General features: G+C 33.1%; 2 protein-coding genes across 5 annotated transcripts in view; both read right to left on the minus strand.

Annotated features, from left to right (window-relative positions):
* tafa5a (TAFA chemokine like family member 5a) overlaps positions 1–5,939 on the minus strand; it is a 684,328-nt gene extending 678,389 nt beyond the window's left edge. For all 3 annotated transcript variants that reach the window (XM_062064576.1, XM_062064575.1, XM_062064577.1), the window contains exons 1-2: positions 5,680–5,939; positions 2,693–2,854 (exon numbers count right to left, since the gene is read on the minus strand). The gene's annotated coding sequence lies outside the window, so the exon portion shown is untranslated. The remainder of the gene's footprint in view (positions 1–2,692; positions 2,855–5,679) is intronic.
* A 1,868-nt stretch (positions 5,940–7,807) lies between these two features.
* tbc1d22a (TBC1 domain family, member 22a) overlaps positions 7,808–13,598 on the minus strand; it is a 283,486-nt gene continuing 277,695 nt past the window's right edge. For both annotated transcript variants that reach the window (XM_062064592.1, XM_062064593.1), the window contains exon 14: positions 7,808–10,586. In XM_062064592.1, the coding sequence (XP_061920576.1) occupies positions 10,458–10,586 (129 nt within the window). In that variant the 3' untranslated portion in view covers positions 7,808–10,457. The remainder of the gene's footprint in view (positions 10,587–13,598) is intronic.

Below are 13,598 nucleotides of genomic sequence, written 5' to 3' on the forward strand. Positions count from 1 at the left end.
CCAATGTGCAGGCGCTCCCTGCGCATACGAGACCGCGGTAAGTGATAAGACGCCTACGCCAGAAACATTCTGCGGGCTGACGAGCAACTTGTACTCAATATATTTAGTAATTGTTAGATTTTTTTGGTTTAAAAAAAAAACTAATGTAAGTTTGAGCAAGTCGCAAAAAGCCCCTTGAATGTGTATCCGTGGCAACACAATACCTAGATCCAGTTGTGAATGGAAGGCTACATAACGTGTGCATTCATGCATACTAAGTCTTTCCCATCTGTTGAGGGGCACAACACTCCATGCTTTTTACACACACAACATGCAACACGGGTCCTTGGAGGCACAACGTGCAGTTGCGATCCTCGCAGCTTGCACAACGGCCTTTGCCGTGCACGAGTGTAAACACGGATGACAACCCGCTTGCTGAGAACAGAAATGATTCCTATAGGAGAAGGGATTCTCGGTGCCCTGATACCCAATATGTATTTTACTGCTAAATTAATAGTTCGTACAAGTAATTAAATTAACAAGCCATGAATTAATGTGTACAAACTTATTTGAAATTGGTAGCACCAATTGAGATAGCATCAAAATAATGCACATATATAGACTTTGCTTTTTAATAGTTGCTATTAATTTCATAAATTAATAGCAACTATTACATTCAGAAATTAGTCACAAATCATTTCAATTATTTTCATGAAATAAAATATTTATTTAAATTTACTGTGTGATACACAGCTGTATGAACTGTTACTAATATTTCAAATCATTTGAATAAATTAATTGTTAATATAATTTTAATTCAATTTAATAATACATTAACAGTAATTTCTAATCATTTCAATTGAAATAAATTACATAAATTCAGTTACCATTGTTTCAATTAATTTGAATAATCTAATTTGTACATTCACACAGTAAGCATTTTTTTAAATTAATTTTAATTAAATAATTTTAGAGTTAATAATTTCAATTTATTTTAAAATCAATTTGACAATAAAATGTTACTATTAATTTCACTAAACTAGTAACTAAACGTTTGCATTAAATAAAATAAAATAAATTCATAGTTTATTATTTTATATTTATAATATCTGTTAAATAAATGAAGTTATTTTTAATTTTAATAAATTAATTAGTACATTCATAGTTAGTAAACTTTGCAATTAATTCTAATTAAATAAATTCATAGTTGTCTCTAATTTGTAAAATGTTTAAATCAATTAATAATTACCATTATTTTAATTAATTTTAATACACATATTCATACAGTACATTCAGTATTCTTTTCGATTTTAATTAAATAAATTCATAGTTAATCAATTCAACAATAACTTGTTCCTATTAATTTCAATTAATTTTAATACATTAATAGTTACTAATCATTTTAATTAAATTTAATAAAATAAATTTATTGTTTTTACTAATTTGAGTTACCCGTATTTTTCGGACTATAAGTCACAGTTTTTTTCATAGTTTGGGCTAGTGCGACTTATACTCAGGAGCGACTTACGTGTGAAATTATTAACACATTACCGTAAAATATCAAATATTATTTATCTCATTCACGTAAGAGACTAGACGTATAAGATTTAATCGGATTTAGCGATTAGGAGTGACAGATTGTTTGGTAAACGTATAGCATGTTCTATATGTTATAGTTATTTGAATGACTCTTACCATAATATGGTACGTTAACATACCAGGCACATTCTCAGTTGGTTATTTATGCCTCATATAACGTACACTTATTCAGCCTGTTGTTCACTATTCTTTATTTATTTTAAATTGCCTTTCAAATATCTATTCTTGGTGTTGGCTTTTATCAAATGTCCCCAAAAAATGCGACTTATACTCCAGTGCGACTTATGTCTTTTTCCTTCTTTATTATGCATTTTCGGCCAGTGCGACTTATACTCCGGAGCGACTTATACTCCGAAAAATACGGTAATTGTTTCTAATTTCAATTAATTTTAACAAATTAAAAATATTCAGTTACTATTCATTTCAATTAATTTCAATGAATTATATACAATCACTTAAATAAATCAAACAAATTCATTGCTACTATTAATTTCCACAAACGATAATAGTTATGATTCATAATTACTTGAATTCCGATACATTAAATAGATGTATAGTTAATTCATTTTAATGAATAAATTATCCAGTGGCACTGAAATGAGGCAAAAAACGAGGTCAAGCTGCAGCCGAGTCACCTGACATGACGGCGTGAGGCTCGACATTAGATTTTCACCTGCACAGATGGCAGGTGAGCATTTCGCTAAAAGACCCGCAAGTTTGGTTGTACTTGATCTGGAAAGATGCTGACTCAGCCACTCTGTGTTGTGTATTGCTTCTGGTCTGCATAAGCATGTTTGCTGGGATCGTGGTGACATTACAGTCGCAAAATGTAATCATTGTGATGTTGGAGGACGTGCGTGCAGAAAAATTATCAAACGCCAGCACTAAAAATATATAATAAAAACACTCAAAGCAGACGATTAGCGCAGGTATACACATGTTCGCATCCTTGAATGCTGCAACCTTGTTAAGCGGAAACCAAGGTGGATTTTGTAAACACCGGCCTTCATTTTTTACACCAAATGAATATTAATTCCCAGCATTCCAAGTGGACGTAACACACTTATATTATTGATAATAATTTATATTATTAAGACAGATAAACCACACTCACCCAGTTGTTTGTGTGCAATCCAAGTCCTTGAAGTTGAGCCTTTTCCCCCCTCAAATAAGGCTGGAAAAACAAGATGGTCAGCAACCTTGTGCAGAAAAGCTTGTGTTGTGTGCTTGGAGGCTGCAGGTGGAAACAGCTAACTGCTTCCAGCACCAGGACAAACTGCATGAAGGATGACATCACTTTTAGAAGTCAGGTGACCACATATTACATTGCTGCCAACTAAACAAGGCTACTGTATGCTAAGCTACATGCTAAACCTGAGCTGTCACCTGGATCTAAAGCAAATGTTTTCCTCTGAGGGCTGCACACTGAAAAATTAAAGCATTCGGGGCCCATTCTGATATTTTACATTTTCAAAACAAATATATAAATTTATTTTTTAAATTTTTTTAAATACCTTTAGGCCTCCCATCAAGTTTGGTCCCAGAGAAACAGAAGGGTCTCAGTCATAAAAATATTAAAAATAAGTTGTTTTTTACGTGTAAATCTGTAGATCAAATTCAGATCTGTCATTAAAATGTTTTTTTTTTTTAATGATTTTTATGGCAAAAACACAACATATGTAACAGTTTGCCCCAAAACATTGTCAAAGTGGAATATTTGTAATTGTAATATGAGCCTTAAATTCAATAATTCATAAAAACATTGGTTTTAATTCAATATTACTTTTTTTTTTTTAATCCTGAAAACATTCTCATGGATCAAAAGGGCCCCACTCATTAAAGTGTTAAACAAGTCATACATACACATACACATACATACATACATACATATATATATATATATATATATATATATATATATATATATATATATATATATATACATATACATATACATATATACATATACATATATACATATATATATATACATATACATATACATATATATATATATATATATATATATATATATATATATATATATATATATATATATATATATATATATATATATATATAAATTTGTTTTACTTTCAATGCCTAATTCTCTAGATCCACTTCAGATCTATCCGTCGATAAGTTGTTTTTTTTGTCTGTTTTATTGCGATTTTTGTCAAAGAAGCTGTGTTTTTTATCGAGCAAACAAAAGAAACATTTCAAAGTGTAATATTTGATGCCAAGTAATCGGAGCCTTGAATAGGTCAATAATTCATATCAACATTGATTGTAATGCATTATTATTTTTTAAACAATAATAATTCACAACATTGATTTTAATTAGAGATGTCCGATATCGGCCGATAAATGCTTTAAAATGTAATATCGGAAATTATCGGTATCGGTTTCAACCTCCCGATTTTCCCGGGAGACTCCCGAAATTCAGTGCCCCTCCCGAAAATTTCCTGGGGCAACCAATCTCCCGATTTCCACCCGGACCACATTATTGGGGGCGTGCCTTAATGGCACTGCCTTTAGCGTCCTCTAGAACCTGTCACGTCCACTTTCCTCCATACAAACAGTGTGCCAACCCAGTCACATAATATATGCGGCTTCTACACACATATAAGTGAATGCCAGGCATATTTGATCAACAGCCATACAGGTCACACTGAGGGTGAACGCATAAACAACTTTAACACTGTTACAAATATGCGCCACACTGTCAACCCACACCAAACAAGAATGACAAACACATTTCGGGAGAACATCCGCACCGTAACACAACATAAACACAACAGAACAAATACCCAGAACCCCTTGCAGCACTAACTCTTCCGGGACGCTACAATATACACCCCCCCCCCCCCCCCCCCCCCCCCATCTCCCGAATTCGGAGGTCTCAAGGTTGGCAAGTATGCTCTAGTATACTCTGGACTGAAGCTGTGTGCCTTCATTGTTTTTGTAGCTGTTTTGAGACATGTTTAAAAAAAAAAAAAAAATAATGCACTTTGTGAAAGTCAAAGTATAGTATTTCCCATAGTTTTAGTGGGTATTAGGATTATCTCAGGGAGAGCATGTCCCAAATTGAAAACTATTTTGAGGCAAGTTAAAAAAAATAATGCACTTTGTGACTTCAAAAATAAATATGGCACATGATGGCATATTTTTCCAGAATTGGAGTTGAAGTTGTTGTCTTATTTTGGAAAACCTTGTTTTTGATTGATTGATTGAAACTTGTATTAGTAGATTGCACAGTACAGTACATATTCCGTACAATTGACCACTAAATGGTAACACCCGAATAGGTTTTTCAACTTGTTTAAGTCGCGGTCCACGTTAATCAATTCATGGTAAAGTTACATCGTTTAACGCATCCAGCGGGGCATCACAACAAAATTAGGCATAATGTGTTAATTCCACGACTGTATATATCTGTATCGGTTGATATCGGAATCGGTAATTAAGAGTTGGACAATATCGGTATATCGGCAAAAAAGCAATTTTCGGACATCTTTCATTTTAATGCATTATTATTTTTTAAACAATGACAGTTTTAAAGAAAAAAATCCTAGTGAAATTCTTGGGGATCCAAAAGCGTAAACATATCTTAAAACATGTTTTCAGTTATTTCCCCTTTTTGTTTGTTAAGTACATAACTCCACATGTGTTCATTCATAGTTGTGATGCCTTTAGGGACAATCTACAATGTAAATTGTCATGAAAATAAAGAAAACACATTGAATGATGAGAAGGTGTGTCCAAACTTTTGGCCTATACTGTATATACAGTACATTAAAGATGCATCAATAATCGATTTTTAATCGAATCGTGGGGTGCCCAAAGATTCCCACCTTTACTAGGAAGTGCGTAGGAAATGTCAGTTTTCCAACACTACCTTTATTGACAAAAACACTTTATAAAGCAGGCTTAGCTCTGCTAGCATTGAATAGCTTCCATGCTACAAATACAAACATGCTAAGCTAAACTGGTACAAGCATTACAGAACAACAAAAGTAGTGAAGCCAACTTTTAAAAAGGTTAATGCTAACAAAACAATATATTCAGCAAAATATTGTCATTTAAAACTAAAGGTCTTACCTTGTTTGCTTCCACTTTAAGACCACCAACCTAGATTTGTCATGAAGGACTTGGACAAACATTTGTGTCGGTTTTCCCTAAATATATCAAAATTGTCATCCAGGAATCAAGTAAAAGGGGAAAAAAATGTTATTTTACACTTTGGGCTGGCGGGGCAACTTCACCCAGGTTTCTTTCACACACTTTGTGACAGACTTTCGCCATTTTCCTCACTAGTTTGAATGCTCACATCCACACCTGGGTGCAATCAGCTAATGTTCTGTGACGTCATCAAAGTGCACAAAAAAACACTTCCGGTTGTCAAAAAAAAAACGTACATAAAAAAGTAATTTACCTTCGTTTTAATCCCTTTAAATATTGCAGTAAAAATGGATGGATGTCAAAAAATACATATAAAATTAACTTAACATTTTTAATTTTTCTTGTACATATATATTTGTATGTGTTTATAAAAACCCGTATCTATACATAATTATGCACATTATGTATATTCTATTTAAAAATAAATACATGTTTAAATGTCTATCCATTCTTAAATATTAAGACAACATATTTTATATGTACGTGTGTATTAGAATGTAAAAAAAAAAAAAAAGAATATATTCTTTAATTTGATTTCAATTTATAACATTGTACTGGACAAATATTCTAAATGTTATCAGTATACATACATGTACTATATAGATATATATTAATCTACATATATATATTTATCAATATACTTATATATACATACATACATTATATACATATATGTATGTGTATATATATATATATATATATGTGTATATGTATAAGTGCATAAATATATATATATATATATATATATATATATATGTATATATATATTACATATATACATACACATACATACATATATACACATATATATACACATTTATACACACACACACACACATACATATATATATATATATATATATATATATATATATATATATATATACATATATATATACACACACATATATATCCATACATATACATACATATGTCTATATACATATACATATATACACATACATACATATAAATATATATATTTTTGATTACATAATTTTATATATATATATACATATATACACATACATACATATATATATATTTTTGATTACATAATTGTATATATATATATATATATATATATATATACATGAATGTATACATGCATATATAACAATATGTACACATAAATATGTATATACATAAATATATATTTATATAAATACATGATCAAAAATTTTTTTGGATTAAGTGAGGATGGACATCTAATAATAATACCAAAACTACAAGCCCCAAATTACCAGAGTACAAAAATAAAATACAAGTAGTACGTAAAAATAAAAATAAAACTAAACATTTTTTCAGTTTTAACTTGTTTGCAACATTTGCATAAGAATGTATTCCACACATGAAGGAGTCTTTTGAGAAGCTTCCATATTTAGGATAAGAGCCACAGCTAATGCCTAAGCTAGGGCTTAAATGTGTAATGATGTAATGTCCCCCAAAGGTGACGCAAGACACACGGAACAGTCCCGGCGACCATTGTTGCTACTAATGTATTTTTAATTTCCCATGAAATGACGTGTAGTCCTGGGTGAGCAGTACTCCATAATTGGCTGCTTGTGTGAACATCACTCAGCCTAACGAGAGCCGGGGAGCTCCATCGGAGGACACACATGCACATTGTGGCTTTCTGAAGGGGAACAAATCACAATACATTATGCCAATGTGCTGCATTTGCAAGAATAAACACACAATGACTTTCAAAACTAAAGCATCAACACAAAATCAATGCAACACACTCTTGTCATATATTGGATTTATTTACACTTTCTATATACAGTTTTTTTTTCCCATTTCAAAAAATTCTATACATTTTTTTTTTTTTTTTTAGGAACAACTACTGTTTGATTTAGGTCAGTACTTGAGAGCCAAAGGAGGGATTTTTTTCTTTTTTGTCTTTTTCTGTTGGTTGTCAGAAATAAACGTCCAGGTAAGGAGAGCAAAAACTACTGCTTGAAATGTTATTTAAGGGCACAGGAGATTCTTCAAAGATGATTTGAAGTTGTGTGTGTGTGTGTGTGTGTGTGTGTGTGTGTGTGTGTGTGTGTGTGTGTGTGTGTGTGTGTGTGTGTGTGTGTGTGTGTGTGTGTGTGTGTGTGTGTGTGTGTGTGTGTGTGTGTGTGTGTGTGTGTGTGTACGGGGTGAAAGAGGGAGGCTCCAGCCAGAAAGGACATGCACTTTCACCACCATGGGGATGCTTGTGTGTGCAGACTCACACTACATTATTTGTTCTATCTACTCATTTATTTGTAAAATAAGATTTAAAAAGTTAAAAAAAAAAATTAAAAAAAAAAGTCTGAAAAATAAACTTTTTCTTGTTTTACACTTGCTGAATATATTTTTTTTAATGTATTGTCATTTGTGGAATTAGGCAATAAGAACAAAAGTGATGCTTCAAGAAGCCCTGCCCTTCCTCACATTGAGGATGCAGGATATTTATTATTTCTATTGATTCATTTGTAAGATAAAATTTAAATAGTAAAAAAAATATTAAAAAGTTGTCTGAAAGATCAACTTTTTAAAAATATATTTTTTTACACTTGTTGAATCTGTTATTTTTTCATCAAAGTCTTTTTGTGGAATAAGGCAAGAACAAAAGTGATGCTTCAACAATCCCTGCCCTTCCTGAAATTGGAGGTGCCATATATTTATTCTGTTGATTCATTTGTAAAATAAATTTTAAAAAGTTTAAAAAATATGTCTAAAAGTGCAACTTTTTTTTTTTTACACTTGTTTATCTTTTTTTAATTTTTTTTTTATCAATTGTCATTTGTGGAATAAGGCAATAAGAACAAAAGTGATGCTCCAGTGAGACCCGCCCTTCCTTAAATGGTGGATGCCAGATATCTATTCTATCTAGTGATTCATGTTTTAAAAACAATTAAAAAAGTTAAAAAAACAAAACCTTTTGAATGAGTGTTTTTTTTTTCCTTTTAATCGATTGTCATTTGTGGAATAAAGGATTAGAACAAAAATGATGCTACAGTATGATCTGCCCTTCTTTAATATGGGGGTGCCAGATATTTTTTATATCTATTGATTCATTTTGTAAAATTAAATGTAAAAAGTAAAAAAAATAAAAATGTCAGAAAGATTAACTTTTTTAAATTGTTAAATCTGTATTTTTATTTTATTTTTTATCAATGTATTTCGCAGAATAAGGCCATAATAACAAATGTGACGCTTAACAACCCCCCCACTTCCTTAAATTGGAGATCCCAAATAGTATCTTTATTGATTCAAATTTTTTAAAAAAACTATTTAAAAGTCTAAAAAAATCAACTTTTTTAAAATGTTTCTACACTTGCTATGTATCTGTATTATTTTAATATTTTTTTCAATGTGATCAAGGCAATAGGAACAAACATGATGCTTCAATAAGTCCCTCACTTCCTTAAATTGGAGAAGCGAGATATTAATTCTATCTACTTATTAAATTTCAAAAAAGTCTAAAAGATCAGCTTTTTTTTTTTTACACTTGTTAAATCTGTATTATTTGTTTTATTTTATTTTTTCTAGCGAATCAAGGCAATCAGAACAAACATGATGCTTCAATAAATCCCCAACTTCCTTAAAAGGGGGATGCCAGATATTAATTCTATCTACTGATTCAATTTAAAAAAACAACAAAAAAAGGCTAAAATATAAACTTTTTTTTTTTTTTTTACACTTGTTAAATGAAGGCATTAAAAACAAAAGTGATTCATCAGTAAGCCCCGCCCTTCTTTAAATTGTTGATAGGCTGGTCCTCCCCTTTTGTAGGTGTGCCTAATATTGTGACCTGCAAGTGTGTCATTATAGAAATATGATCATGGACTTCCTAAAACGGAGGGTGGGAAAGACGTCGGAAGTGTTGCTGCCATATGATTGGACAATCACTATTATAGGGGCGGGGTTTGTAACTCACATAACAGCCAGAACATTAAGCAAAATATGAAAATAAAAACATGTAAAAATTGGAAAAAAAAAAAAATATATATATATATATATTTCTTGATGTCAGGCACGATTTAATGGGATAATGTAGACAAATCATAAAAAAATAAATAAAAAAACTTCTAAAAGGCTGATAATGTGAGCGGGGGGAAGAAAAATGGAAAGGCGTCCATCCCTGTGGGCTCAGGTGGCAACAACAATCTTTGCAAACAAAAATCTTTCCCAAGGTAAGTCCCTTGACCAATCCTCACGCGTCCTATTGAGACACTTTATGACTTCCCTGGAGCCAATAAATAAGATGTTGCAGGGAGATAAATTCTTACCCCCCGGTGGCGCTTGATTCATGTGGATGCTGATGAAGCTCTCTGGACTCCAAGGAGGGGCAATCCTCATCGCTCGAGGGCAAGGCGAAGGCAAAAAAAAAACAACAAAAAAAAACGTCAGGTTGAGCGGGAGAGAAGGTTCAGTTATGCACGCCACGTGCTCTGCCCTTTGCGCCGCCGTCCATTGACTGCACAAAACTGACAAAAAAGGTCAAATCTCTGCAGAGAAAGAGCCAGAACACTCATTGGCCATCGCCAGCAATCGCTCCACGTTGCACCTGAGGTCGCCTTCCACGCATTTGGGGGGGGAAAAAACACAAAAAGTAAAAAAAAAAACATGTTCAGTGTGTCGCCCTCTCAGTTACTTCAATCTCTCATAGCTCAAGTGTGAATGGCCAGGAGGCGGCTGGGGGGGTGGGGGGCGCAGCGTCATCATCTCTTGTAGTGGTTGGGGGCGTCGGCGAAGGCGAACTTCAACCTGTAGGCCTCGGCCAGGAGCACGCTGACTTCCTCGTTGCCCCAGTGCATTGTGGGAAGGTTCTGCAGCAGGATCATCAGGCCCTGTTGGAGGAGAGAAACATTCCATGTTGCATTGATGGGCTGCTGAGGCGTGCGTGGAGTATTACAAGAGCGAGCGCAGGAGTTCAGAACATTCAGAGAGAAACAACATCAACGAGGAATGATGACCTTGAATGTCGGCGCAAACCTCAGCAGTGTACTATTTTTTAGTGTGGTTAACTTCAACGCCAAACGTATCATAAATAATACATATGTTTTTGAGTCCTCTACATCAGTGTTTTTCAACCACTTTGCAGCCGGTCTGGTGTGCCGTCACCTATTTGGGTTAAAAATACGTTTTGCAAATCAGTAATTATAGTCGGCAAACTGTGTGTTGTTGTTGAGTGTCGGTGCTGTCTAGAGCTCGGCAGAGTGACCGTGTAATACTCTTCCATATCAGTAGGTGGCAGCCGGTAGCTAATTGCTTTGTAGATGTCGGAAACAGCGGGAGGCAGGGTGCAGGTAAAAAGGTGTCTAATGCTTAAACCAAAAATAAACAAAAGGTGAGTGTCCCTAGGAAAAGGCATTGAAGCTTAGGGAAGGCTATGCAGAACGAAACTAAAACGGAACTGGCTGCAAAGTAAACAAAAACAGAATGCTGGACGACAGCAAAGACTTACTGTGGAGCAAAGACGGCGTCCACAATGTACATCCGAACATGACATGACGATCAACAATGTCCTCACAAAGAAGGATGAAAACAACAGAAATATTCTTGACTGCTAAAACAAAGTAGATGCGGGAAATATCGCTCAAAGGAAGACATGAAACTGCTACAGGAAAATACCAAAAAAATACCAAAATAGACAAGAACTAAAACACTACACACGGGAAAACAGCAATATACTCAAAATAAGTTAGGGCGTGATGTGACAGGTGGTGACAGTACACCTACTTTGAGACAAGAGCTACATTGATGCATGGTTGGTTATGGTTTAAAGTCACATCCAACAATTGTGACGACGACTTTTTACTGTCAACTGAGTTTCGTTTTTTGAATGATTTCTGCTGGTGGTGTGCCTCCGGATTTTTTCAACGCAAAAAATGTGCCTTGACTCAAAAAAGGTTGAAAAACACTGCTCTACATCATCAGTGTAATTTGTTTTGTTTTCTCCTTAAGAGCCTGACGTATCAGATCAGATACACGCATTACACGTATAATCCACATGGGGGCAGTAATTGACTTAGAAGAGGGCTGTCCTGTGATGGTGAAAGATTGCCACAAAGAAGAAATATATTTGAAGTATTTGAAGAGAATCTTTGTCAAAGTTGAAAAAGAAAAGGCAAGAAATTACTTAATTTTCAATACATATTTTATAGTAAAACCGTTGAAAATGTGTGTATCAAATTTGAAACAGCAGCTATAAAAGGTAATGTAACTCTAAATTAGTCGATTGGCCTTTTTTTTTTTTTTTTGCGATTCATGCATTATAAATATCATGGAGCAACATACAGCCTTTATATGTTTACATTACACAATATAGTATATTAGGAGGTCAAATATACAAAACCAATACAGTGTTTCCCATAAACTGCCAAGATACCTGTGGCGGTGGGGGCGTGGCTATGGGCGTGGTCACCATGACATCATCGAGTAATTTGTATAATTTACTATAATATGATTTTCTCTAAAAAGGCTCAAAAAATGTATACTTACTAATTAATAATAACAATTTTGTTTTAAACGTCCATCCATCCATCCATCCATTTTACAATATAATTACAACACTTTATGTACATATTTATATACAGATTTGAACAATAAGTTATTCACTGAAATATATTTATTAATTGTGGTTCTTACAAAAAATATATCTTATAAAATATAAAAATAAATGTCTCTTAAAGCTCTGCCCCTTCAATTAGTGCATACTAAATAATTTAAATTTAGCCTACTACTACAACCATATTATTTACCAGCAACATAAAGTGAAACAGAGGCAGAGGTGTCCTGCCACAGTCAGTAACAAATAAACAGAAAACAGTAGTGGTCAAATACAAATAAGGCAACAAGAGAAGTATCCTACACTTCTCTTTTGTAAAGTAAATCTGAACAGCCTATATGGGCATCTACATCAACTATATGATTTGCCTGAGAAGCTGGACAGGACAAAAAAATAAATACAATTTTTAATTTTTTTATTTGTGCCGGACGTAATTCTTTTGTGGCGGGCCGCCACAAATAACACTGCAATATGCTTTATTATGTTGTGATGATCACTCAGCGTTTGTTGTGATGATAAATTCTAGCTTTTTGATTTTTATGAGTGAGAAAAAAAAAATCACGTAAAAAAAAATACATAATGAACAATATATATTGTACATTTTTTTAGCTGACAAATAATAACGTAGAAGATGCTTTGAAAATGATTTTAAAAAAGTGAGTTCAAGTAGTCTAGAGCAGCTGGAGGGAGACGACGATGACAAATGTTCTTTTTATGTTTGGAAAATAACATGATGGATATTTCTGGGTGTTGCAATATGCTTGGTTTGTTATAAAAACAACATAAAAAATAATGTTTTGGGACCAGCGGTGTCAAAAAATATTACAAAATGAAAATCATATATAGAAATTGATTGTTGTAAAAAAAAAAAAAAGATTTGTTCAAAAGGACGAATTAAACTTTTCACATTTTTTGGAAGTGAGACAATACTTTCGGTATATTCAATGGAATTTTCCACCTGACCCATGTGACGTGTTGCCTATCAGTCAAAACATTTCAGCTAAAAAATTGTTGTCTGACGACAAAAAAATATGAAAAGCATATGCATAAGAAGACACAGTGAACTTTTTTGAGCGGGACCAATTAAAGCTCCAGTTTCCACAAATTTGAATTTTTTGTCAATTATTTATTGGTTCAGGCTTTAAAGGCCTAAAGAAAGTTATGTTTGCGCTTCCACTTTCTCATGCACACCAAACCATTATTTTAGAAAGAAGAAGTTATATACACAATCGTGCCTCCTTTATCGCGGTTAATTGGTTCCGCAACGTGACCGTGATAATAACAACTTCGG

This window comes from Entelurus aequoreus, linkage group LG12, assembly GCF_033978785.1.
Source record: "Entelurus aequoreus isolate RoL-2023_Sb linkage group LG12, RoL_Eaeq_v1.1, whole genome shotgun sequence".
Lineage (NCBI taxonomy): Eukaryota > Metazoa > Chordata > Actinopteri > Syngnathiformes > Syngnathidae > Entelurus > Entelurus aequoreus.